The sequence below is a fragment of the Balaenoptera borealis genome, assembly GCF_965194805.1.
Source record: "Balaenoptera borealis genome assembly, chromosome: 17".
NCBI classification, from domain to species: domain Eukaryota; kingdom Metazoa; phylum Chordata; class Mammalia; order Artiodactyla; family Balaenopteridae; genus Balaenoptera; species Balaenoptera borealis.
The window spans coordinates 39,343,134-39,370,585 of record NC_138876.1 but is presented as its reverse complement, the minus strand read 5'-3'; the positions used below and the strand labels follow the sequence as shown (position 1 = coordinate 39,370,585).

General features: G+C 43.4%; 1 protein-coding gene across 1 annotated transcript in view; it reads left to right on the top strand.

Moving 5' to 3' along the window:
* The window catches only part of SDC2 (syndecan 2), a 111,263-nt gene extending 89,650 nt beyond the window's left edge, over nt 1-21,613 (top strand). Inside the window, exons 2-5 of the mRNA XM_082364487.1 lie at nt 6,706-6,817; nt 14,827-14,963; nt 19,069-19,204; nt 20,347-21,613. Of these exons, the coding sequence (XP_082220613.1) occupies nt 6,706-6,817; nt 14,827-14,963; nt 19,069-19,204; nt 20,347-20,510 (549 nt within the window). The 3' untranslated portion in view covers nt 20,511-21,613. The remainder of the gene's footprint in view (nt 1-6,705; nt 6,818-14,826; nt 14,964-19,068; nt 19,205-20,346) is intronic.
* The last annotated feature ends 5,839 nt before the right edge of the window (nt 21,614-27,452 follow it).

The window sequence follows — 27,452 nt, the reverse complement described above, 5'->3', positions numbered from 1 at the left end:
GGCAAGCGGGGGCCACTCTTCATCGCGGCGCGCGGGCCTCTCACTGTCGTGGCCTCTCTTGTTGCGGAGCACAGGCTCCAGACGCGCAGGCTCAGTAATTATGGCTCACGGGCCTAGTTGCTCCGCGACATGTGGGATCCTCCCGGACTAGGGCTCGAACCCGTGTCCCCTGCATTGGCAGGCAGACTCTCAACCAATGTGCCACCAGGCAAGCCCTAGAATTTATTTTTTGATGCGACATTTTTATGAGCAGCCCAATCATCTTTTTGCCTCATTAACACCCAAATGTGATTCCACCTTCATAAACCTGATTTTTTTCTTTTCAGAATTAGATTTATTTTCCTAATATGCACCAGTAAATAATTTAAACTAACTCCCCACTTTATGGAAGGTATGCTCAAGTGTTTCTTAAAGTTAGAGACTTCAGCAAAAAGCTAAAAGGACTAGTCATTAAGGACTAGACGAGGTGTTTGAAACAGGTCTGAGCTAAAGGTCTTTCTTAAGGATTTCTTAAGTAAGGATTTAAGAATTTGCTTTCATGTGTGACCTCACCTTTGACCTCAGCTTTTGTGGGAATTATATACAGGATAGTAGAATATACCTAGGACATTGTTAGGTACCAGGTAGTTTTCTGTAAACAAGTGCTTGGTAAATACAATAGCATTTGCCTGGAAATATATAATGCAGTCATATCTCACATATTCAAGGACAGCAGTATCTTTTCCCAACAATAAACATAGGTTTCTTTCCTTCCATTACATCTTTGGTTTGGATGGGACACCTGATAGAGATGAAGGTATTACTAAAAATGAATGAATGGCATTTGGCGTCCTTCACATGGGCAGTTTGCAAGAAGGTAAGCAGAGAAGAAATTGTTAAGCTAGAATTCTAACTCTTCACACAGATTTTTTCCCCATCTATGATGCCAAGAATACTAGTTCTAAAAGATGTTAAATAGATTTTCGGGGAGTTGGGGGGGTTGGAGAACTTCCATGGCCAAAGTTTGAAAGTCCTGGATCAAGCAGAGTTCCACAGGACTCTTTATTACAGTTCTTCTCAGGACCTTTATTGTGTGTGAATCACAAGGGGGGCTGAGGGGGGAGGCACAGCATGGCCAACACTCTCAATGACCACACACTTTGAAGCCCAGACTTGGAAGTGAACCCCTGCTCCCCACTCTGAGCTGTCTGTCTTTGGACAAGCCTCAGTTCCTTGGTCGGCAGTGGAGATCGTTGAGATGATTAAATGTGCCAGTGCTTATAAAACACTTAGTACAGAATGCCTGGCACATAATAAACACTTAACCGTTAGCTACAGCTAATCCTTTTGAACCCCAGGCTGACTGGCTCTGATAGCTTCATGTTGTAGGACATTACAGTGCAATAGTAAGAATTAAGTGGCAAAAGTTTTGGGCTCTAGTTTGGCCACCAGCTAGACTGGGTGATTTTAAGTGACTTTGCCACTGTGGTGTTCTGTGTCTTCACTTTTGAAATAAATAGGTCACCTGGATACCTGTAGTATCCAGTCAAGCTCTAAGATTATATGTTCCTTTGGGCTCTACCTCAGCCAGAATTGGCAAGTTCATCTTAAGGGCAAGTGTATCATCTCTGTGGGACTATGTGGGAGAAAATTTTAACTATTATTTCTTTTATAGTGTGTGTTAGCTAGTAATAAAATAGTTTATTAAGTCACCTCTGGAAAAATAAGCTAAAGTTACAGCTAGTTTGGTGCTTTGTAATCACCATAAAAGTTAATATACATTTGAGTCTAAGTCAGGACTGGATGTGCCTTTATCCTAAAACTAAGAGACACCATCCAGGTGTTTGTTATCTAAGATGTGATTTAGAATGTCATAACAGGCCACCTGAATATTTAATTTTTATGTCCAAAGGATAATTTTCTGAAGCTTGGGTCTGGAAGTGGTATCCATAAATAGTTAGGTTTTCTACTTTCTGACTTTGTTATCAACCTAAGTTTCCACCATAAGGTGAATTTAACACCTACTGCTTTGAGCTTTAGTTATCTTGACCACTGTTTATCAGTTGCACTAGTTTAAGGCATTTAGAGGACATTCATCTAGTAGATAAGGCAGTGTATCTTTCAAGGAAGACCTCTAATTTCTAAATAACAGATTTCCACCCTGGCAGTTTGAAACATGATATTTGTTCGATGTCAGCTTTACCTCTCAAGAAAAAACCAACAAGTACATTTGTTCAGTTGCCATCCCACGATTTTCTTTGCTGAGAACGTGGGCAGGTTTGTGGTATTGCTTACTAAAATCGAGATTAGTGCACTTGTGGTCTTCCAGGCACTGGGTCAGCATTTTCTCTGTTCATTTTTATTACAAACACCATGTGTGTTTGGGCCGAACCATCTTGTCAGAATATTAGTTTTCACCATTCTCAAGTATGTGAGGCCTAGATCACCATTGTTTTCCTCAATTTTCTGTGCTTAGAGGAGTTTATTTCCTCTTAGGGGTTTTGTATAAAGGAAATTGGTGTCACCAGGTCTCCGAGTGGAGTTTTTTTTTGTCATGGAGCCCAGGGTTTGGGTGGAGGAAGTGGCAGCAGCTGACACTGGAAATGCAGGTGAGGTCCTATGGTATTCTTTCAAGGAAAAGGCATTTTTCTTTCATCCTATAGGTGATAGGGAGCCACTAAAGGGTTTTTTTCAGCAGGGGAGCAATGTGGTCATATTTAAGAATGGTCCCTCAGCAGAGTGGATTCAAAGACAACATCTTGAGCGTTGGCTAAGTTCCACGTCTTGAGGGGTGGCCTCTGTAATGGTCTGGACCCAGCATGATGAGGTTACTGCAGTTCAAAGGCTAGAAAAGAAGGGATGGAGTTGGGAGACAAACGTGGATCTTGCCTGCCTTCCAGGCATGTGGGGATCCAGCACTCAGGCAGTGGGCCTTCTCCTCCGGGGGGAGCTGCTTCCTCTATGACGGCAACTTAGTGCTCAGTTTCCATGGTTGAACCTCCATTTTGTCCTGCAGTCAGTTTTCCTCCTCGTTGTACCCAGTTGCTCTCTACAACTTCCGTTTGCTCTCCTGCATGCATGTCTTGCATCAGCCAAGGGGGGAAAGGTCTGAAAGACCAGCTTTGTTTTTCTTCCAACTTGTACTCTGAGCCCTGTTAGCCAACAGTATTGGCGCTGCCTCGTGGAGATGGCTGGTCCCAAATGAAACAAATTCATTAGGAAATCCTACCGTCAGGCTGCATCTCCACACCCTGGGCTGTGCCTCTGCCCATTTCCTCCTGGTTCCTTTCATCCAGTGGCTCTGTCTCATCGAACACGAGAGCGTTCAGTGTGTCTTGGGGTTTTCTGCTTAGTGAGGCACATCGCAGTTGGCTGGTGTAGAAGCAGTAGTCTTGAGTCACCCCTTCTCTTGGCTTTCTAGAGATGCACATCTTGCCCCCAGGGAATGTCAATGCAGAATTCATTTCCCTCTCCGGGCATGTTAACTGCAGCAATCCTTTCCACAGACTGTGGAGGCTTCACCAAAGGAATTGTCATGTTTGTGAAGGTATTTTTTGTTTAAAAGGAAAGACAGTGGAGGTGTTTCTTTGAGCATTATCTGCTACCGAGTGAAAAGGAATCTGCTTAAATTGGACTCTATAGAAGGATGGATATTGGTAATTCCTCTTAGGTGCTTGGTGCCCCTGATGTCAGAGCAGGAGTTGACTTTTAGTGTGAGGTCATCATTATTTGCACCACACCGGATGCTGGAGGAACAAATACTTTTAACTGCCTTTGAGCACATTAAACATCCCATCAGCCGCAGGACCACCCTGGAGCCCCGCAGAGCCCGAGGGCAAGCCAGCTTCTGTACATGCATCCTGACCCCAAGTCTTATAGTAATTCAGGTCTGACAGCTTCTTCGTAAGGAGCCGGATGTCCTGCAGAAGTGAGTTGCTTGTCAAGCCACCCCGTGTGGTTGAACTGTGCGGTGGCCAGAATCCTCTGGGAGTCGTTTTTGGCCCATCTGCCTGTGAGTGTGACAGACATGTCCGTCCAACAACTGGGTCACCTAATGAATAGAAATTCAGTTTACAAGGAGGGATTAAATATCTTCGTGTGGCCGGTGCCGCCTCAAAAATTCTTTGACAGAGCCAGGAGGAAAAAGGCACTCAGTGTTAAGAAAAGGCAAATGGGTTTCTGCTTTTAAGACTCAAGGTCACTTAAGCCAGGTGCCATGCCATGTGTGTGGGAGGTTTGGGGCCAGTGATCTCCCAGGCTTCATATGGAAAGATTTCAACTTTAGGGGTCTTGTGACATGTGTTATCTCTGAAGCCTGAGTCAAAGGCCAATTTGTTTTAGGTAATCTCAACTGGCAAATATTTATTGAGTCCCCATGCAGTCTTAGAGGCCCGGGGAGCACACACAGGGCATTGAGGCCCTGCCTTCTCCAAGTGTGCTCTGCTGAGGGGCAACAATTTAAAATAACACTGAGGGCTTCCCTGGTGGCGCAGTGGTTGAGAATCCGCCTGCCAATGCGGGGGACACGGGTTCAAGCCCTGGTCCGGGAAGATCCCACGTGCCGCGGAGCAACAAAACCTGTGCGCCGCAACTACTGAGCCTGTCCTCTAGAGCCCGTGCGCCACAACTACTGAGCCCGCGTGCCACAACTACTGAAGCCCGCGTGCCTAGAGCCCCTGCTCCCAACAAGAGAAGCCACCGCAATGAGAAGCCCGCGCACCACAACGAAGAGTAGCCCCCGCTCGCCACAACTAGAGAAAGCCCACGCACAGCAACGAACACCCAACGCGGCCCAAAAAATAAAATAAATAAAATTAAAAAATGTATATATAAAAAAAATAAATAGCACTGAGAGTTTGTCTTAAACTGTTCATAGGCTACAAAATCCAAAATAGTAGTTTGGAACGAGAGGCCATGGAAGGACTGGAGAAGTCAGAGCCTGTTTTGTAGACAGGATTTGAGAGAAAGAACGACAGGGTCCTGCAGATGAAGTTCACAGGACAAAGTTTAATACAAGCAGGACAACAAACGAAACAGCCCAAGCAGTGTTTACTGAGCATGTACTATACGCCAGATACATGATTGTGGGGAGTTGGGGTGGACTGAAGATGTATGAGGTGCTGTCCTCGCCCTCAAAGGAGCTGATTGCATATTGTGGCTCAGTGACGCTGATGGCGGGGCTGTGGGAACCAGGGCTCCTGATACGGTCGGTTCACAAGCTTGGGAAAACACCGGAGGCCTGGACTGGGGAGAGCCTTGGAGACCCGTGTCACGCAGAATGGCCTCAGAGGGCGGAGTTAAGCTCTGACTGTTCTAGTAGGAAAACTCCAGCACACTCTTGGCTCAGGGTGGTCACTCAGCGCCGCAGGCCAGGCCACTGGGAAACCAGTCCCTGATTGAAGTCTCAGTTCTCAGAATGTGCCGACGTGGCCGCTCACACAGAGTGGGCGCCCATACCTTCCCGTCAGTTGTCCCTGACGCCTGGAGAGCGCGGACTCAGGTTTAGGACACTTCAGCCTCTCCAGCCAGGGAAGATGGTGTTGCTGTGATGGGGGGGCGGGGCCAGCATCCTCCTAGGAAGGTTCCAGTCGCAGTGACAGCTGGAACAGAAGGCTTTAAAGGAAATCTAATGAAAGCCTCTGTAGTGAGGGAAACATTTTTTTGTCATTCCTATTAGGAAGAGACATTCCATTTGATTTTTAAAAATAGGACAATAATGAGTGTTGCCTTTTTCCAAACACAGATGTTGTTTAGAAGCTGACAGATTGCTGTATTTGTTTCTGGGCTTTCATGAGATACTGGTGGTAAAATATCAATTTACTGAAACCATTTAAGAAAAAATTATACATCTACTCGGCCTCCAATTCATGCGAGTTGCTCTCTTGGTAGGATTAGGTTGAATTGTAATACTAAAATTCTTACCGAAGAGCTGAGAAGCTGCGGACCTGGTCGACTTAGTGAATGATCCCTCTCCGTATTCGGTGTGTGATTTGCTGTTACCAAGTGCCAGGAATATAAAAAGAATGTGCTCCTGTGGGTTTCTCTGCATTTGTCATTAAGGCTCTGCTAAGCCCGTGAGCCCCAGACGCGGCTCACGGTGGGCTATCGCCCTGGTCCATGAGCCTCACAGGCCCTGCTCCTCGAGGGGTGTGGTGCTGGCATCTGCATGCGTCTGGGCTGCGGCAGGAAGCCCTGTGACAGCCTGCCCGCCACCACGAGCTTCTGAGTGTGGCCAGGCCTGCAAACATCCAAGGGGCCTTGACAGATCCCTGGGTGGTGATTTTGCCCAAGCACCCTAATACATCCCCAAGAAAGCCTTAAATGATTTGAATGTCTTGTAGCTTTTCCAGTAAAGGAGCCTCACGGTGACTTTGTGACAGCAGGAATGCCTGAGATGGTTCCAACTAGCACTGGGGCCCTGGAACTCAGACAGGTTTAGTGGGATGTAAGGAGATAAGCCCGTGATAGGTGCCTTGGCCTCTGAGCCATCTTCATGTTACTGAGTTAGGTTCTGTAGGCTTACCTCGGGGGCATTTGTCTGTGGTCAGCCCTTGACGTAATATGAGTTGTCAGGGTGTCCTAAGGAGGGGTAGGGTCAGAAATGTGGGTTCCAAGGAACAGGGGAGAGGGACGGGTAGTCGCCGAGGTGTAAACCTGCACAGTGAGTTGAATAAGCTCACTTCCTAATTTCTCACCATCCTGAATCCCTTCTCTCTCCTTTCTCAGCGGGCAGAGCTGACGTCTGATAAAGACATGTACCTTGACAACAGCTCCATTGAAGAAGCTTCAGGAGTGTATCCTATTGATGACGATGATTATGCTTCTGCATCAGGCTCGGGTAAGGCAGGCTACGTCCACGCTCACCTCTGTTCTCTGTGCTTGTGCAAGCATGTGTGCGTGCACACGCGCACACACACACACACACACACACACACACTAGTGGAAATTACTTCGAGGAGACAGGCAGTTATGCACGATGGTTAAGAGTATGCTCTGTGGGGTCACAGCATCTGGGTGTGAATTCTAGCTCCCCGCCACTTGAGCTGTGAGATCTTGGGAATGTATTTAAGTTGGCTGAACCTCAGTTTCCTCATTTATAGACTGGAAGGTAATAATAGTCCCTCCCACATAGGTTTGTCGTGAGGTTTAAGGGGTTGACACATCTGTAGCTCTTAGAGTATGCTGCTTGGCATGTAGTCAGTGTTCTGTCAACATTAGCTTTTAATTTTATTATTGAGGCTTTCAGAGCGATGTCATGGAAACCACCCTTAAAGAGATCCCTGAGACACTGGTTTCATACAGCTGCCAACCCTACCTTAAAGATTATAGGTGAGACCAAGAAGAGTTATACTTTCTTACTCCTAGTGTATTGCTCAAACGTAGGAGGGAGAACGTAGTAGCCAGGTAAAATGATTGTACAGTGATATCCTCAACTCCAGTGGTGTATCAGTTATCTATCACCGCAGTAATGACTCGTAACAAACCACCCCGAAGTGTAGTGGCTAAAAACAACAGTCATTTTATTTAGCTCATTACTCTGCAGGGTGGCAATTTAGGCTGGCCTGACTGGGCTCCCTCACATGTCAATGGTCAGTTGCAGGTTGGGTTTGCAGCTTTGCTGATCTTTCTGGGTTCTGTCATATCTCTGGGGCAATGGGGCAGACTTGGCTCTGGTCATGCGGTCTCTCATCCTCCAGAAGGCCAGCCATTTGTCCACAGGGAGGAGGCAGAGATCCCAAGACAGCAAGCAGGAGTGAGCAAAATCTTTTGAAGCCAAGGCTTAGAACTGGCACAATTTCACTGCCATATTTGATGGGTCAGAGCCAGTTATAAGGCCAGGCCAGAGTCTGCCTCTTAATGAAAAGAGCTGCAGGGCCACATTGCAGAGGATGTGGATACAAGGGGGAATAAAGGATTTGGCCATTTTTGCAGTCTACCATACCTGAGAAGTGTTTCACCTGTGCCCGGATTGGCCCCCAGGTAGCAGAGAAAGAAGAGCTTGTGCATATGTTAATGATCCAGTCAGGAACTCGAAGTCAGCAGCATGCTAGGCAAGTCTTATCCAGGATCTTCCTTGATTTGAGTTTTCATTTTATGTTCAACATTTGGTAAAAGTTACGCTGAATGTAGATGTCTCACAATCAGATCAGCCTGGGCTTCAGAATGACCCAGAGGAAATTAAAATCAGTTGTGTCTTTGGGCGAGCTCTAGCTACATAAGAGTGAGCATTTTAGGTTGGAAAACAGCAAGTCTGAGAAAGACAAGAGAGGTGGTGTCTGACCTAGTAACAATGAGCTTACAATGCAGTCCTCATGTAAAAATAGCCCTAGTTATTCTGGGGAAAGTGGTATATAACGCACACGCAGGATGAGTGTGAAAAGTTGTCCTCCATAGCCCACAACTCTATTAATACCGTTCACTCATGGCACCTCTTTTTTTTCGTTAGCACCTCAAAAGTGCTTTGTAACTGTCTTCTTCAAAATGTCCCAGGAAATAATAAATATGGATACAATTTGGTCCCCATTTCACAGATCTTAGAATCTAAGAGTTGTTAGAGATTTGTGGAGGTTGTCCAAGTCATTTTGCTGATTTCTGCCAAGATTGTCCCTAAGTTTAATATAAAGGACACAGGTTCAGTCCTGCTCCTCTGGCAGCACCTCCCCTCCCCCACTCCCCCTATCCAGGTGAAAGGGGATTGGAGTGGATCATTTGAAATCCTGAACCACTCATCAGATGGATCGAGCTGAGGCTTAAATGTGGGCCCACATTGCTTCTGCCTTGGCTCCAGCCTTAGGCAGATCATTGCTACAAAGAAGTGTATCATTCTGGGGCTTCCCTGGTGGCACAGTGATTAAGAATCTGCCTGCCAGTGCAGGGGACACGGGTTCGAGCCCTGGTCCGGTAAGATCCCACCCACATGCCGCGGAACAACTAAGCCTGTGCGCCGGAACTACTGAGCCTGCGCTCTAGAGTCCATGAGCCCGAGTGCTGCAACTACTGAAGCCCGTGCGTCTAGAGCCTGTGCTCCGCAGCAACAGAAGCCATCGCAATGAGAAGCCCGTGTACCGCAACGAAGAGTAGCCCCCGCTCACCGCAACTAGAGAAAGCCCACGCGCAGCAACGAAAACCCAACGCAGCCAAAAATAAAATAAATTTAAAAAATAAATTAATTAAAAAAAAAAAAAAGAAGCGTATCATTCTGGATTTTGGAAACCTCCTTGCATTGCACTGGGGATGTTGATTTTCAGCTTAAAGGTAATAAAAGCTGTAACTAAAATTTGTAAAGCCCTTACTGCATGTCAGGCACTGTTCCTAGTCTTATAACAGCTCTGTAAAGACAGATTGTATTATCTCTGTTTTTCACATGAAAAAACCTGAGGCTCAGGGGGATTGAATAACTTGCCTCAGATCACACTGTTGGAAAGAAATGGAGCTGGGATAGGGGCCAGGGAGTTGGGCTTGAGAGTGTGTTCTCTTTCACTCCTTTGCTCTACTGCCTCCTTGTGTCTTAAAACTCTACTCCAGAATGAGGAGACCCTGCCTAGCTGATGCCCAGTCCCAGCTGGAGACTGGGATCCCCCGGGTTTTGTTCCCTCTGTCCTCACTCCCGTATGCTATCCAGTGGAAGGGCAAAGGGACTGGAGGAAAATGGCCAAAGGCCTAGAGGGTGCTTCCCACCTGAGAAGATGGTACCAGACTATATATGTGCACTCAGGGGTGGGCATTGGCAGACATGAAAACTTCAACCATTCACTTAAATGATTCATGGGCCTTCACTGTGGACCAGACACTAGGCCATGTTCTTGGGACACAGATGAAAAACTAGGTCCTTGTCCTCAAGGAACCAAGAGTCTGATGAGAAAAATGTAGAAATGAGAAAAAAATAATTGTTACACCATGTCATGGGTGATATAACATAAGAAGGTGCTGTACAACAAAAATGTAAGAGTTAAATGCAGAGTTCTGGTTAAAGATGGCAGATTGAACACACATACCTTTCAACACGCAACTAAACCAACAATAAAGGAATTGGGCCTAAACTCACAAAGACAAACAAAACAGTACAGGAGACAAAGGCCACAATGTTTTGAAAGCTGGGAAGCAGATGGGCTAGTAGTAACAGAGTTGGCAGACGTGAGAAAGCTGAGTTAGCCAGTAGTGGGGGTGGGGAGAGCCAAGAGGCAACCACTTTACACAGTAGAATCCCCGTAGGGCCCCAGAATTCATGGCACTAGATGGAGCGTGAAAATGGTACTAAACTCAGGATGATTGGTTGAAAGTCTGTTCAAGATGCAGGTAGATTCCCTAATTCCTTCCCACCATAATGCAGCAAAGGGACTGATGCGCCCAACCTCAGGAGAAAACTGGAGGTTTATTATCTGGGGAAGATAAAACAGAGGGTCTTTGGACTGGGAGTGTACCAGGCACAGATGGGGCAAGGGACCCCACACTGAAAACAGGAAATACAAGTTCTTAGATGAAGAGTTATTTAATGCGGAGATATTCCCAGTTGTCTTCTCCCAGTCATTCCTGGAACACTGACGGGCTGGCCTTTACCCTCTCTAGGAAATTGGACCAACTCAAAGGAAACAACTCCAAGATACTGGCATTGGCAATTTCTCCAACAAAACACACAAGTCTATCTAATTGATGATGCTCACATTTGACAGACCTCTCCTGTGTGCTCAGAGCTTCTAGTCAGCTTCTCAGCCTTTCCTTCTTAAATACAAGAAGACAACCAAGGCTCCCCAGACATTTACAGGAGAACTTGTAACTTCTGAAAGATAGAGATCTTCCCACACCCCCGAATGGTAAGAGAACAGAAACTCACAGCGAGAAGAGAACTTACAGAAAAACTTATTACAGTTGGAGAGATAAGACTCTTTAACGTTGAAACAAGAAGAGGATACTTTGAAAAAGGACCATTCTGAGAGTGGAAGAGTCCTTGGAGGGTGGAACTGTCATCTAAGAGATGAAAAACTCATTAAGAGATGAGATGATATGCAGATATTTATTCAATTCATTCCACAACTATTTAATAATGACCCATAACACGGGGGAACAGACACCATTCTAGGTGCTAGGAACACTTCAGTAAATAAAATCTAATGATGCTTTCTCTGGTGGTGGAATAATTTTATTTATTCCTTCCTGTATTTCTGTTTTCCAATATCATCCATGAAAAATGTATTTTTTAAAAACATGTATTCTTTTTATAAGTAGAAGAAAATGTTATTTTTCAAAAAAGAAGAAACTTAGTGAACAGTGGAAACATAGAGAAAGAAACAGTTCCACAATGGATGGAAAGAGGATGACACTGATTCTGGGCGTAAAAGTGTAAGCAGGAGTTTCCCAGGTGGAAACGAGCTTTGGGCTCTGGGCTAGGATGTCTCAGGTAAAGCGGGCTGAAAGGGGGTCCCCAGATTTCTGGTTTGGGCAAGAGGGTCAATCTTTTTCATAAAGATAATAAATGCAGTGGAAGAGCCCCTGAGGTGGGTCACTCACCTGTCTCTAATTTAAGAAGTGCCAACTTGAGGGAATTTTCTACTTTACAAAACCTCTTCTCTCACAACAAATTCTCCACACTCCTAATTTGGCAGTTCGTATTTGTAACTCTTGTGAACCAAGGGAGTCTTGAAAGCCCTTAATTGAAAATTTTTCATTTCTCATTGAATTTTTTTTGTAAGAAGCAAATCAATCATATTATGTATAAAACTTTGATGGAAAATCAGGGAGACTGATATGAAAGAGCAGTGTATTTGGAGCCATCATTATTTTTTTTTTTTGGAGCCATCATTATTAATGACTTACATTTATGTAACATTTTATGTATACAGAATGCTTTCAAATATACATATTATGTTTGCATCTCTGAGACTTAGTTGTTGTTATCCCCATTTTACAGGTGAAGAAACTGACTCAGGCATTATTTGCCCAAGGTCACAGAGATAATAGATGCCAGAATCAGTACTAAGTTTGTTTAATGCCAAATCCAATATTTATTCCAATAGACCCTCCCCTCACCATTTCTCCTCTGTATAATGAGTGTACGTGCCAGAGGCAGTCGATATATTAAAATATTTTTAAAATGAGCCTTATTCATAGCTTTGCACTATTCCCAGTATCTTACCTCTTGCTTTTTGAACCGCCTGTTATTGTAACATGCTTCTGTGAGGAATTTGGGGCTATTCATCATTTGTTCCTGTCCGAGGAAGCAGGTTAGTTTGAGTTACAGACTTTGAGTTTTTTTTCAGTTGTTACAAATTTGACGAATGGTCAGCTTAAAAAGAATGTTATAGTCTGAAGTCCGGGAGACTGATTTCTCCAGCTCTGTGTTTCTTTCTCAAGATTGCCTAGAGGCAGGACGGGAATAAAGATGCAGACGTAGGGGATGGACTTGAGGACACGGGGAGGGGGAAGGGGAAGCTGGGACAAAGTAACAAAGTGGCATGGACATATATACACTACCAAATGTAAAACAGATAGCTAGTGGGAAGCAGCCACATAGCACAGGGAGATCAGCTCGGTGCTTTGTGACCACCTAGAGGGGTGGGATAGGGAGGGTGGGAGGGAGACACAGGAGGGAGGGGATATGGGGATATATGTATATGTATAGCTGATTCACTTTGTTATACAGCAGAAACTAACACACCATTGTAAAGCAATTATACTCCAATAAAGATGTTAAAAAAAAAAGAATGTTATATTTGAATGTGAGAAATACTCAAATTCTTCTGATAAAAAAGCAAAACAAACAAACAGAAAAACATAGTGCCCAGCTGGCAGTCAGTGGTCAGTCCTTACTGCACAAATACTGGGTCAGAGTCTGCAGGTGTTGGGACTCTGTTAGGCACTTGGCGAACAATCCCTTGGCCATATGGAGCTTCAGTCTTGTAGGGGAAACTTCAGTCAATCATTACACAAACAAATGCATCATTACAAACTTTTGATAAATGCAATCTTAGGGTAAGAAAGGTGGTGTTAAAAAACCATTTAACGAGGACTCTACTCTAATATGGAAGGGAGGCCTTCTCCAAGCAATGATGTTTGTGCTGAGGTCTGGAGGTGAGTTAGGAATTAACTAGGCAAAGGCTTCTGGCTGAAGATCAGGGACCACAGCTGGAGCACAGGGGACATCAGGGAAAATGATGCTGTAGGAAGCTGGAAAGGTAGGCCAGGGCTGGACCACACAAGGCTAGGTTGAGGCATTTTATATTCATCTTGAAATCAGTGGCGTGCCATTGTAATAGCTTTAAACAGGAGGATGATGGGGTCACAGCCAGTTTGTGGACAGTGGACTGAAAGGGAGCTGTTAGGAAGAAGGTAGGTACAGTGATTGATAGGAAGATTACAGTGGTTTGGATGAGGGCGGTGGCCCTGGAACCATAGAAAGGTGTAAGAGTGGAGACATGATAAAAAGGTAAAATCCACAGAACTGGGTGATGGATTCAATGTGGTGGTAAGGAAGAGGGGAGGGGGCCAGAGCTGTGATTTATAGGAATGGAGGGTTCCATTCACTGCAAGATAATATGGGGAGAAGACCAGGTTTGTAGAGGGGAGAGGCAAGGAGATCATGAGTTCTATTTTTTTTTTTAATTTTATTGAAGTATAGTTGATTTACAATGTGGTGTTAATTTCTGCTGTACAGCAAAGTGATTCAGTATATAATTAGATATATACACACACACACATACATTCTTTTTCAATATTCTTTTCCATTATAGCTTATCACAAGATATTGAATATAGTTCTCTGTGCTATACAGTAGGACCTTGTTGTTTATTCATTCTCTATATAATAGTTTGCATCTGCTAATCCCAAACTCCCAATCCATCCCTCCCCAACCCCCCGTCCCTTGGCAACCACGAGTCTGTTCCGTGAGTTGTATTTTGAACATGATAGAGATGTATATAGCACCTTTGAGTCATTCAAGTGAAAATGCCAAGTAGGCCAGTGGATATGTAGGTCTACATTTCAGAGGAGTGGTAGAAGCTAATGATGTCAACTTAGGTTTCATTTGTCTTTAGATGGTAATTGAAGCCATGGAGAAAGTGTGGAGTAAGAAGCAGCCTAGGGCTCAACCTTAAGGAGCTCTTCATATTTTGTGTCCAGGTAGAAGAGAATGAGCCTGCAAAGGAGACTTAGAAATAGCCAGAGAGGTGAGGGGAGAAAACCAGGAAGTCAAAGCCATAGAAACCCAAAGGTAGTATATCAAGAAGGAGGTGAGAGTTGACAAGCGTCCAGTGGCGCTAGGAGGTTCAATTAGATGAGGACTCTGGAAAATGCCACTGGATATGGAACGTGGAGGGGAATGGTGACCTTAACAAAACAGTACCAGTAGTGTGGTGACAGGGAATACCTGACTAGGGGGAGTAGAGCACAGAGTGGAGTAGATGGTGAGGGAAGAGGCCGGTGAGTCTGCACACCACCATTAGAAACATCTGGTGGTAAAAAGGGGAGAGAGGGCAGCAGCTCACACAGATAAAGGGTCAGTGTTCCTTTTTTGTTGTTGTTATGTTTTAAAATGGAAAATGTAGCACCTTTCAGCATAGAAGGGAAGGAATCTCTTGAGTAGGACAGATTGAACATGGAAGTAAAAGAAGGACTACTTGAGAGCACTCAGGATAATAATAATATAGAAAAGAATGCCGGGCTCCCCACAGATCCACCTTGAAATCACTCTTCATTGCTATGAAGACTGCAGGAAGGTTTGTGCTAAGTTCTTGAGGAGCAGGTATTTTGAAAGAACATGGCTCTGTCATCGTCAGCCATAGACAACGTTGTCTGATACTGTAGAAATCTGTGTCCTGATTTGTGTGCTTAGGTCATCTTTGCTTATTTTGCCAGGAGCTGATGAGGACGGAGAGAGTCCAGAGCTGACCACGTCTCGACCCCTTCCAAAGCTTCCGTTCACTAGCGCTGCTCCGAGAGTGGAAACCACGACTCTGAACAAGATACAGAATAAGATCCCCGCTCAGACAAAGGTATATTTTGTTTTCCATTGCGTTCTCAGGTTATTGTAAATGTGCCTTTTTAAAAAATTGTACAGACTGTGCCTTTTAAGAGATGCCCTTTAAAACTGTGTAAGGACAAATGGTCTTTTCATTGTATCGTAAATGGCTCCTCCTTACTCTTTATGATCGTTTTGACATTTACCCACCTACTTGCTTTTTTGTTGTTGCTGTTAGATAGACTTTGTTTTTCAGAGCAGGTTTAGGTTCACAGGAAATTGAGCGGGAAGTACGGAGAGTTCCCACAGACTCCCACACAGGCAAAGCCTCCTCCCATCAACATCCTGTGCCAGAGGGGTTCGCTTCTTACAACTGATGCACCTACACTGACAGATCATAGTCTCCCAGAGTCCAGAGTTTTACCTTAGGGTTCACTCACGGTGATGTACATCCTGTCAGTTCTGACAAATATATAATGGGCATGTACCCACCATTACTGTAGCCTACAGAATAGTTTCACTGTCCTACAATGCTCTATACCCTACATATTCATCCCTCCTGCCCCAGCCCCTAGAAACCACTCACCTTTTTACTGCCTCCGTAGTTATGCCTTTCCAAAATGTTGCATAGTTAGAATCATGCAGTATGTAGCCTTTTCAGATGGGCTTCTCTCACTTAGTAACGTGCATTTACGGTTCTTCCACGTCTGTTCGTGGCTTGGTAGCTAATTCTACCTAGTGCTTTTATCACCCAGGCGTAGCTTATAAACAAATCTTTTTTACAGGGTACTCCTTCTTAAGGAACTCATAGCCCAGTTAAGAAGCAAAACCTTTTCAGTTTATTTGGCTTATGCTAAGAAAATTTGTTTTTATTTTGTAAAGAGTTTGTTCTGAGTTAAAACCATTGTGAACTTTTACATCTGCTGAAACAGGTTATGGACTAAGGAGGCTTCAGGTACTAGTCTCAATAAGTGTTTTCCCAGAGTTTTTTCAGGCCCACCTTCAGTGGTATGTAAACTCTGACCTCTTCCAATGATAACGATGAATGCGGGTACATCCCTATATTCATTTTGAGAGCTGACTTACTAAGAAATAAGGTCTTTGGCCTTAGAACAGAGCAAAGCTACTAGTTAATGGAAACTATGAGACCGATGATTTTGGCCTTATTAGCATGCTGCTGCAACTAGCTGACTACCCACTCCTAGGTAAGCTATTTAAGTTGGAAAATGCATATTAAAGTCTGAAGAAAGCCTAGGTTTCAAATCCTAGATCTGGTCAAGTTTCTTAGCTTCTCTGAGCCCATTCCTGATGGGGTTCTTGAGAAGATTAAATGTGAGGGCATGCAGCATGGCACCTGAGAGCCAGTAAGCATTTTGTAAGCCTTCATTGAATTTGGTTAGAGCAGGAGAGACCGAGGCAGTTCACCAAGTGAGCGTGTGAAGCGACAGCAGCAGGAGACTTTGCAGACGGCCTGGGGGTAGCGTGCTGCTTCTGAGAACTTGGAAACACAAGTGCCCCCTTTTGGAGCTCACCCGTCTGCTGGTTAGAAATGAGGTGCTGCTAAGCTTTAGCAGCAGACGGGCTGTGGAAGGCTGTGTCACGAAGGTAGGGACAGGCCTTCTCCCGAGTAAGGAGAACCCCTCTGCAGGCCGGAGCGCACGCAGGCTTCCCGCCCATTGATTCTCCTCCCCTTCCCAGAGTGCAGTTGCTCTTCCCCTCGCCCGCTGTCCTCCCGGTGCGTGTGCACGGGGTGGTGAGGGACACGGCTGGATGGGTTTCTGCAGATGTGGGGCAGCAGGGGCAGTCCTCTTCGGACTGGAGTGCTGTTTGTCGGATGGAGAAGGGTTCGTTACCGTTGGCAGTAGACTGACTTCACGGGCCAGGCAACAGGAAAGCAAGGAGAAGTTCTGAGCACCGAGGCAGACACAGCTGGCTCCGTGCACGGTAGCTGCTCCAGAAGTGGATTCAGTTCAGTGAGTGACAGGAAGAAGGGAGAAGAGGAGCGATGAAAAGTAACAGGTGCAGCTGAGGGTAGGTCATCCAGTGTGGCTGCTGAAAGATGCATCTGGCTTTGTTTATTTGACCACTTGTCGTAACGGAATCCCTTGAAGTCAGGAACCGTTAGGAGCCATTAGGACTCACGAGCGTGAGACAAGAAATTCAGTTTTGGCTTTTCATGGTGGAGTTTATCCTAAGCAAAACCTAGTTTGACGTAGAGCTCTCTGGTCAGTGGACAACAATGAATTGAAAATTGGTTTAAGTTTTTAAGAATTGGTTTTAGGGAAGTAATTGTGTCAGATTAAAATAAAGAAGATAGATGTTTGGCAGATGAGCTCAGAAATTAAGGACCCCCAAATCTTTTAATGTATTCCTGGTATCATTTGTGTTCGATGTAGTAATAATAAAAATTCATCCATTTGTGGGAGATTTACTGAGTGCTACTCATTGTGTCAAACACTTTTCAAGGTACTTATCATGATAATACTGATAATGAATAATATTAATACTGGTGATTAAATTTTCTATTTTGTCATTACATGGCACAGCTAAATTAAACATTGCCTCTAGGATACCATTAAAGTAGACTTTGCTTTTGAATGGGCGTCACTGTGGCATTAATGTCACTGTTATAGATATTCTGCCTAGTTTGTTATAAATTTATGTGACAGAATAAAAAGAACACAGTTGTTTGTTCAAGCAGAGCATTGCTCGTCATCTTTTACTTCCATCACATTTCCATGGCATCCAAACAACCAGACATGGATGTGACAGATCTTTAATTGGCTTAATTTAATTATCTCTGCTGCCTTTTCGTCCTTTCACTTTGTACATCTATACAGGAGTTAAGGTATTTCAGGTTAGTTCTATACTATTGAAAGAATTCTTATTAGTCAAACTCTTACTTTCATACAATAAAACTTTTAAATTTAAAGAGTGAATGTTCCATCCAGAGCACCTGGAAGTTTGTACACTGGTGGACCTTTCCTGTGAGTACGTGGTGGCCCCAGTTCTGTGGAGACCTCCTGTTCCCACACCCGCAGACCCCCTGAAATGCAAGCTCCTTCCTGGCTGCTAGATCAGAAGCCGAGTCAGAGGGAATGTCAACGCTCTCAAATGATTTTAGGGACTGAAAAAACCTGAGGGGACTCATGTGATCTGTCATAATAATGGGACAGAGATGATACGGATGAGTTAAATTCAGTCTCTAATGTCACAATAGCTACTTATTCTCACCTCATTCACCACCAGAACTTGCTTTCCTCTTTCCCTAGTCACATACCTGAGTATTAACCTATTTTTCTCTTCCCTTTCCTAACCCTTCCCTGACTGCTAATGCATAGTGAAAAGGCTCCTAGATTAGAACCCAGATAATTCGTTCTCTCATCTGTCAAGTTGTCTGTCCTTCTACCAGGTATCCAAATAGCGATGGGCTTTCTATGAGAAGAGTGTACTTTAGACTTGCAGAATACTGAGGAACCTGAGCGTGCCATTCATTGGACAGATATAGAAAATGAAGTCCAGAAAAGTGGTATGACTTGATCAGGACCACACAGGAGCTACTTGCAGAACCCAGGCCCCCTGAAGTTCTTTGTAATCCAGGGTTTGGTGAAGGCGTTGTAAGAGTGAATAAATAGAGGGGAGCATTACAGATGAAGCCTGGGGGCTGCTCCCCACAGATTGGTAGCAGGCAGAGCCCTGGGAGAACACTTGGAGAGAATGCCAGCAAGGAAGCTGTCATCACAGTGCCCTGTATAGCAAAAAGATGATAAAGGAGTGAGGAGAATTGGGGCAGTGCTATTGGGTTGGAGCAGCCAGAGGGGGATGGTGGCCTAAAGTCAGAAGGGTGGTGAGATCTTACGAAATGTCGACTAAAACAACCTACCCTTGTCATTAGGATTATTATGAACTCACTAACTATCCATTTTGCCTATACATGTGATGGGTGTTATATAAAACCATGAACAACGTGGGTCCACCATAGGACTCACCCACTGGTATGCACATCACACAAAGCAATTATTGCAGGTCTTTCCTAAACTCAGTGTTTGAAAAGAATGAACTTGGGAATGTGCTTATCTACTATTTCTTCTTTCCAGCACATTAAAAGAAAATCTTCATAATCTTTTTTTTTTCCCCAGTCACCTGAAGAAATTGATAAGGAAAAAGTTCACCTCTCTGACTCAGAAAGGAAAATGGACCCAGCTGAAGAGGCTACAAATGTGTATACTGAGAAGCACTCAGACAATCTGTTTAAACGAACAGAAGTCCTGGCAGGTGAGTAGCCCAGTGGGGCTCAGGTGGCAGGTCCTTAAATAGGCCTGTGTTTGCCTAAGTGATATTCAGAGGTATCGGCAAAGCTTGCTGGATGTTACCTTAGTACTGAAAACCATGTTGAGCACCTGTCTCATTCCAGAGTGAGAGGCAAGAGTTAGGCAAATGTTGTCTTTATTTTCTGTCAGCTCCCTCAGCCTACCCCTTGGCCAGCCTTTTGGGCGGGGTGGGGAGAGGCAAGAAGAAGAAAGTTAAGGCCTGGGTTGGTCCAGAACAATGGGGCATCGGGGGGTGGCAGAATATGAAAATCAATCAGTCTTGATCCAAGTCATTCATCCTGATTTCAAAACAAATTTGAGAGAAGGAAAGGTTCTTTATGGGAAGGGCCATTGATATAGTGCCCAAGGTATTAAAGGATGTTGTCTCTAATCATAACTTACTGATGAAAGTATTAACATTTGATTTTAAAGGGGAAGATTTGCAAGATTTTAGAACACTTAATCCTTTTTTAAAAATTTTTATTTTATTGAAGTATATTTGATTTACAATGTTGTGTTAGTTTCTGATGTACAGCAAGGCGATTCCGTTATACATATATATATAATAGTTGGCACCTGCTAATCCCAAACTCCCACTCCATCCCTCCCCCACTCCCCACCCCCCTTGGCAACCACAAATCTGTTCTCTATGTCTGTACAATACTTGATCCCTGAAAGAGGATAGTCCCAAATCCAAGACTAGAAAGGAAATTTGCATGCTTTTTTCATATTTATTTTCCTTTACAGAATTTAAGTCGATTATATCATGTTTTGTGTTTTCATTGAATAAAGCAGTTAGAAGATTAGAGTACAAAATGTGAATACCAAAAAGACTCAAGAGTTTTAAAGTATGGACTTAGTTGAGGTCACAGCCAGATTTTTCTTATTGAGGCTTTTGGGGGATATTATTAATATCAATCAAAGAAAGTATTATACCTCCTGAGGAATGTCAGATTTGCATCATTACCTGGTTGCTTCATTGAATCCAGTTTGGGGGTTTTTAAATTAAGCTTTTTATGAAAGCGTAGATAGATTGGGCTTGACAGAGCTAATTTCTACCACCCTTGAATCTCTTCTAAGAGTAATCTTCCTTCTGGTGTGTTTCAGCTGTCATTGCTGGCGGAGTGATCGGCTTTCTCTTTGCAATTTTCCTTATCCTGCTGTTGGTGTATCGCATGAGAAAGAAGGATGAAGGAAGTTATGACCTTGGAGAACGCAAGCCATCCAGTACTGCTTATCAGAAGGCACCTACTAAGGAGTTTTATGCGTGAAAACTCCCATTTAGTGTCTCTATTTATGAGATCACTGAACTTTTAAAAATAAAGCTTTGGCATAGAATAATGAAGATCTTTGTTTTTTTGTGTTTTTTTTCATTAAAGAGCCATTCTGGCACTTTAATGATAAAATCCCATTGTATTTAAAACTTTTCATGTATTTCTTTAGAACAACATAAAATTCAAATTTAACATCTGCAGTGTTCTGTGAATAGCAGTGGCAAAATATTATGTTATAAAAACCCTCAATGTTCATGGAATCGGTTTAAACTTTTATGTGCAAATATGAAAAGATTGTTTTTATCCTACGGTTTGAAGATGAAAGCTGTTTCGTTTGAGTCTGCATGTCTCAGATTGACCTTACCAAGTTCGTCTTACTTCGTTAATTTATCTGTTGTTCCCCCTCTCCTCTGCTCGCCCCTCTTGTCCCCTTGAAAACAAAACAAAACTCTATGCCTTTTGTAGCTGTTACGGTGCAGTCTGTCTTTGGATATTTCAGATAATGGTAATTTAGTGTATATGTGATTTTCAAATATATAAACTTTAACCTCCACTTTGTATAAATTTTTAAGTGTCAGACTATCCATTTTACACTTGCTTTGTTTTTCATTACCTGTAGCTTCAGGCAGATTTGCAACAGCAAATTAATGTGTAAAATTGGATTATCACCACAAAACTGTTTAGTCATGTCTATCAATCAGATCTTCTTTTGGGAGGATTTGAGTTACTGACAAGCCTCAGCAAACCCAAAGATGATAACAGTATTTTGAGAAGTTGCTGCAGATTCCTTTGGCCACTGTATTTGTTAATTTCTTGCAATTTGAAGGTACGAGTAGGGACTTAAGGAAAAAAATCAGTTTTTGTTCTTAAAAATGCATTTAAGTTGTAAACATCTTTTTAAGCCTTTGAAGTGCCTATGATTCTATGTAACTCGTCGCAGACTGGTGTTAATGAGTATATATAACAGTTAAAAAAAAAAGTTGGTATTTTATAAGCACAGACGATTCTAATGGTAACTTTTGTAGTCTTACGAATAGACGTAAATTGTAATTTGGGAACATAAAAACTACTGAATAAATCATGTGGCCTAATATTGAAAATGTCACTGTTATAAATTTTGTACATTTTCGATCAAATGTACACCTCCCCTTTGCTAACGACCGTCTGCTCTCAAGGATGTTGTGAGTTTGATTTCTGAGTGTTCCACAGTGTCTGTATATCAAAAACCAAAGAGCTCATTGATAAGGCTGTTTATTACCAGATTCACTTCTGAATTGGCCAGAGGAAATCTGAATGTATCATCCTGTGTCTGTTTGAATGTAGATATCGAAAGGCCGCCAGAGAGGGAATTGTGACTTTTGCAACCTTTATGGAGATAGCTGATGGCAATATTGAGACGAATGCCTGCTCTTGCAAATAACTTTTAGGACTATAAATTCCCAAGGACTAAAGGGGGCTTTCCTGACATCGGTATCTATGGTTTAGTCCTGTAGATTGTTTTACCTTCGAAACTGTGCTCCAAATCTCTCCTGAAGCTTAACCGAAGAGGTCATAGATGGAATACCGTAGTTCACACTGTAGGGAAGAAGAGTCGGGCAGGGAGGCTCTGTGCATTAAAAGGCGGGCCTCACTGCTTAGGAATGCAATTGCCGGAAAGCAGCGATGCCTGAGGAATAGCTGGAAATATGAGAGTACCCTGTCTGGGGACTGCCTTCTAACTGAACATTTCCTTTTTCTATTTTACCACCAATTTTGTTTTAAACTGTGAGCAGCCAAAGTAGGAAGACAGCAAAAACAGCAACCTTTCCAACATGTAATTTACCTTTAATGAAGTATGAATCCTTCATTTAGAGAACATTCCCCGGAATTGCCACAGAACTCATTTAAAAAAAATTTTTTAATGCAGCACTTGGAACAGTGTTTATGTCAATTCTTAATGGCCTTAATTCTCAAATTCCTGTCCAGTCACTTGCACAATCAGTCCACTTTGGAGTGATTAAAAGGAAGTGATAGCACCTTCTTAAAGCTGCACAATGTCCCTCGGTTACGGAGGTTAAGAATGTAGTGGGTATACCTCTAACTGTGCAAAGCATAGCGAAATTCAGTTCGTAGAATAACAACTGCTTGGAATATCCATGCCAGGAAAAGGAGATTTCTGGCAAATATTTTGTCACTGCTGTAAAGCAAAATATTTGTTAAAGTGCCAAAATAAAGTCTGTCATGCTGAAAGTAAAAAAATCACTGTATAGACTGACATCCAGTTTTCTTCAACTGTACATTTTCTGCTTAGTTATTTTATTTTTAAGAGGCAGTAAATAGTACTATAAGAAGTGTTAGTAATGATGACCAAGTTCAGGAAAACTTTGGTAAAATATAAATATTAAAGCCAATGCGAAAATTTCCTGTTTCCTTAACCACATCTAAATGATTTCCTGCATGTGAATATGGCTTTGTTTGAGAGACTTGCAATATTCAAACTATCCCATTTTCAGCATGTGGGGGAAATGGTATGAACTCATTTTTTAAAAGTTTCACCTGCAAGTGCCTAGTACCTGAACTTCAGGATTAGGACATGGTTAATAACATTGAATTTCGTTTGGACAAGATTGCAGAAATTGCCATCTATTAACATCAAAAGTTAATAGTTTGAGATCAAATGTTTACTGAATTGATATTTGCTCTTTTTTTTGGCAAGTTAAACAAAATGCACTTGCTTACTGAGGATACAGCCTGTTTGTCTAGGGTCTAAGAGACTAAGCTAAATAAGTAGAACATAATTAATTTCTGGCTGCCCTAAAGAACCAAAGGGTGCTAGTTCCTGAAAGAACAGATGCAGTAATAACTTTGTAGTGTTTAAGAGTTTATCTCTTCAATATCTCAGACATTTTGAAACCTTAAGGAAAAATTTTAAGTAAGGAGCAAAAATATAAAACCTAAAAATATTGCAGGGTTAATTTTATAATCAGGATCTTCTTTACAGCTCTATTATAATTATATAATGGAATGCTAGGAAAAAATGTTTTAAAATATCTTTGGTTTAAAAAGGCAATGACGTTAAACAAAACAATCTCTAACTTGAGTTTTTATGTTCTGAGCCTCTGGCAGACAACAGTGAGACCCTAAGAGGTTTCCAAATAAAGGGAATCAAGCCAGCTGATAAATGGAGCTGTGTGAATTAAGAAATCGCTAAGGTTTTTTTCCATGCCGGTATTTTATGACCAGGATGAAATTGGAGGTTTGGTCATTTCTGGGGAATTAGATTTAGCTGGCATAGAAAACTTTAAAAAAGATAGAACGACTGTCTGCCAAGTAGCATTGGTAAAATAGTATCAAAATGAATTTTGTTCCACTCTGTCTCCTAACTCTGGGCGGCTTCACTCTCATGATTTTATGGTTCCAAGATTTCATTCCTTTTTGTTTATCTGCTGCATGTGGTCTTTAGCAGAGCTTTTTCTGACTAAGGAATCATGGTGACTTTGGGAAACTTGGTTTCCTGTGAATTGGGAAGGGTGTAACACAAGCAACTGTCCTAACCGGTAAATAGCAGAGTGAAGCTTTAGGCCTTGATGCTTCAGGTGTGCTGAGTGCAAGACCCATTCATTCCAGTTGCCTTGGCAAACTAGCACATAAGCCACAAATGCTAGGTGCAAGGCACTGGAGGTTTAATCAACAGATACTTGCCTAGTGACTTGCACTGGGCTCTCTTCTAGAAGCTAGGTAAACAGAGATCCTGCTCTTGGGGGGTTTGGAGAGGGGTGCAGAGGGGAAACAAAATTAATGAATAAAACCAGCAAGTAGAAATGATCACTTGGTGGTATTTCCACGATGGCCCTGAAAGCAGGCTGATGTAAGGGACTGAGGGACTCTTTCAGCCCAGATGGGCTAGGTATGCTGCGGTCACCATCTCAAAGCCTCAGCAACTTAAAACAGGGAAGATTGATTTCTTGCTCATGCCACGTGTCCGTAGGTTGGCAGAGAGTTCTGCCCTGAACGACCGTCATCCTAAGTCTGGGTCTCAGGCCAGTGGAGGAGCCATTACCTGGTACGCTGCCAGTCTCTGTGGACGAAGAAAAATCGTGGTGAAACACACAGTGGCTCGTAGGCTTCCACCCAGTGGTGACGTATATCACTTCCACCCACATTTCATTGGCCAAAGCAAGTCATGTGGCTACAACTAACTGCCCAGGCGCAGGGAAGTGCAGTCCTACTTTGTGCCCCTATGTAAGAGGGCTGAGAAGTGTAACTGCCTCCTAATTAGTCTTCCTTCGTCCACTTTTTGGCCCTTACATTTTATTTCCCACAAAGAAGCTAAGCTGATCTCTTTATGGTAAAAATTATTCATGTCACTCCCTTCAGTGGCTCCTAAAGCACTTAGAATGAAGTCCTGACTCCTTACACTTGCCCCCCAGGCCTTCAGGAACTGACCCCTGGACAATGCGTTGTAAGGAGACGGGGTGGGGAGTGGAGTACCATGGCCAGTTAGGATGTCATTATTGTTCCCTGTCAGAGAAATGCTGGTGGCTTGGCCTAAGGTGGTAATAGTGAAGGCACAGAAGACTGGAGAGGTACTGTTTGGGAGATGGAATCAGTGGGTCTTGCTAAAAGGTTGGAAGGAATAGGGAGTAAGAAAAGAAAGGAATCAAAGATCACCCATATTTCTGGCTGAGCTGGGTGATGCACATTCTGAGAAGGAGAATATCGGGGGGAGTTGGCTGGTAAAACAAGTTCCTTTTGAAGCTTGTTAAGTTAGAACTATTAGACACCCAAGTGGAGGTGTCAGGTGAACAACTGAATGTAAGAATCTGCAGCTCAGAGAAGAGGTCTGAGCTGGAGATGTTAATTTGGGAATAGTGTCCATCATTGCCTGTTGGCACTCTGATTCATTTCCCTCTCTTCCCTGCTCTGCTCTGGATTGAAGTTCGGGTGGGGGTGACCCATGCAAACTACATTTCCCAAGCTTCCCTGCCAACTGGCTCCTGGGAAAATCTGGCCAATGGAAGGTACTGGCAGAACACTGAAGGTCAGGAGGAATGGAAAAGCCAGCGTTCTTTCCCCTCTCCCTGCTTTGGGCAGCATCTGTAGCATTAATGAATCTCCTCTATGGTTTGAGATCCCACTGGTCTGACTCTCCTCCAAGTTCCCTGCTCCCACTGTTCCTAAACTCTCATAAACACCGCTGTGGCCCTTTTGTCTCTCCAGCCTCAGGGAGGGTCACAGCTTCCTACTGTTGCTCTTCTCTGGGTTATCTCACCCTCCCCGGTTTGCCCACACAGCTTTTCCAACATCTTTGTAACTAATTCCCTGGATAAATTCCTTCCATTGTGTTACCCGGCATGGGTTCTATTTTCCTTCCTGGACCCTGACTGATGACACAGGAGTGAACAGCATGTAGATGGTGTTAAAAGCCATGGGAATAAATGAGATCATCTGGAGAGGTGCACAGATAGAGAAGGACCGTGGCCCTGGGTCTGCCTGCTCGAACAGTCTTTCTTTGTAGATGAACCACTACCAGATTCACTCTTTAGCACTGGTCACAGGACTGGATTTTCGTTTTGGCAGATGCTTAGCAGAGAACACAATTTTTAATGGCCAGGGGGGGAAAATATCCCCATGAGGCTTGATAGAGAGCTCATTTTTGAGCACATTAATTAATAAGCATGTTCAAGTATCCACTTCTACCAGGTCATTAACAACATACACTATGAACTGTTTTTAAAACTGAAAAAAGTAATTGGGAGGAAGAGTAAGAACTATTTGAATATTCAGGAAATATCTCTATCATCTGTGTTTCCAATAGGAAAATATCAGCAAACAAAACAGCAATTCTCCTACGTGTAGCCTTGTCCTGGGATCATTGAAAGCAGGATTTTGCCTCTTTAATTACATTCTGCTTAGGTAAATACCAGAGTAAGCTGGCGTGTCCTCTGCCCAGACCAATTTCAAGGAAAAGCAGTAAAGTTGGTACAAAATATAGATGGATTTGGCTCCATGTCAGACCCAGAACTTGGGGATTATGAAAAGTTTCCTCTTCTGATAACCTCGTATCTCAGTCCTTTCCTTTTTTTTATTTTTTAGTATCTGTTACTCTTCTTTTTCGCATTTAGCTCACTTTTTCATGTGTAAAATAAAGATGATAACATACACCGTATGCCTTGTGGGAATTCAGTGAGGCACATGCAATGAGGTGATGCACCTAGAACAATATCTGGCGTCTGGTAGGACCTCAGTACAGGATCATTTATTCATTCCTTCACCAGCTGTTTCCTGGGCACTCACTATGTGCCAGGTACACAGTTCCAGCCCTGAGAATACAGGAGTCAACAAAACAACATCCTGGCTCTCAAGTAACTTACATTCCAGTGGGAAGAGACCGACCATGAATATGTAATGTATCAACAAGAAAGTGACATTTGAGCCGGGGGAAGGTGAGGAGGGATTGAGCCATGATAGGTGGGGTAGGAGGCCTGGGGAATGGGCAACATTCCAGGCCAAAGGAACAGTAAATACCAAGACCTTGAGTATAGCCAAGGAGCAAGTGAGCTAGAGACTAGAGTGATGGGCAGTCAGTGAAAGATCCACAGGCCAGATGGTACATGGATGGCCTTGTAGCTTTGTAATGGCCTTGGAGAGTTGTAGGATTTTGTGCCAAGGAGTGACATTAACTCACCTATGCTTACAATTCGCTCTCAAACCTTAGCACGCATCAGAATCGCCAGGAGCACTTGTTAAAACACAGATTTCTGGACCCTACCTCCAGAGTTTCTGATTCTATAGGTGAAGAGAACCCAAGAATTTGCATTTTCAACAACTTTCCCAGCAAGGACCCCACTTTGAGAACCACTGCTTCAGAAGGATTGCTTTGATTATTGTGTTGAGAATAGATTGGTTGTGGATGATGGATGTAGGGAAAAACACAAGCAGGAAGACTAGCAAGGCTGT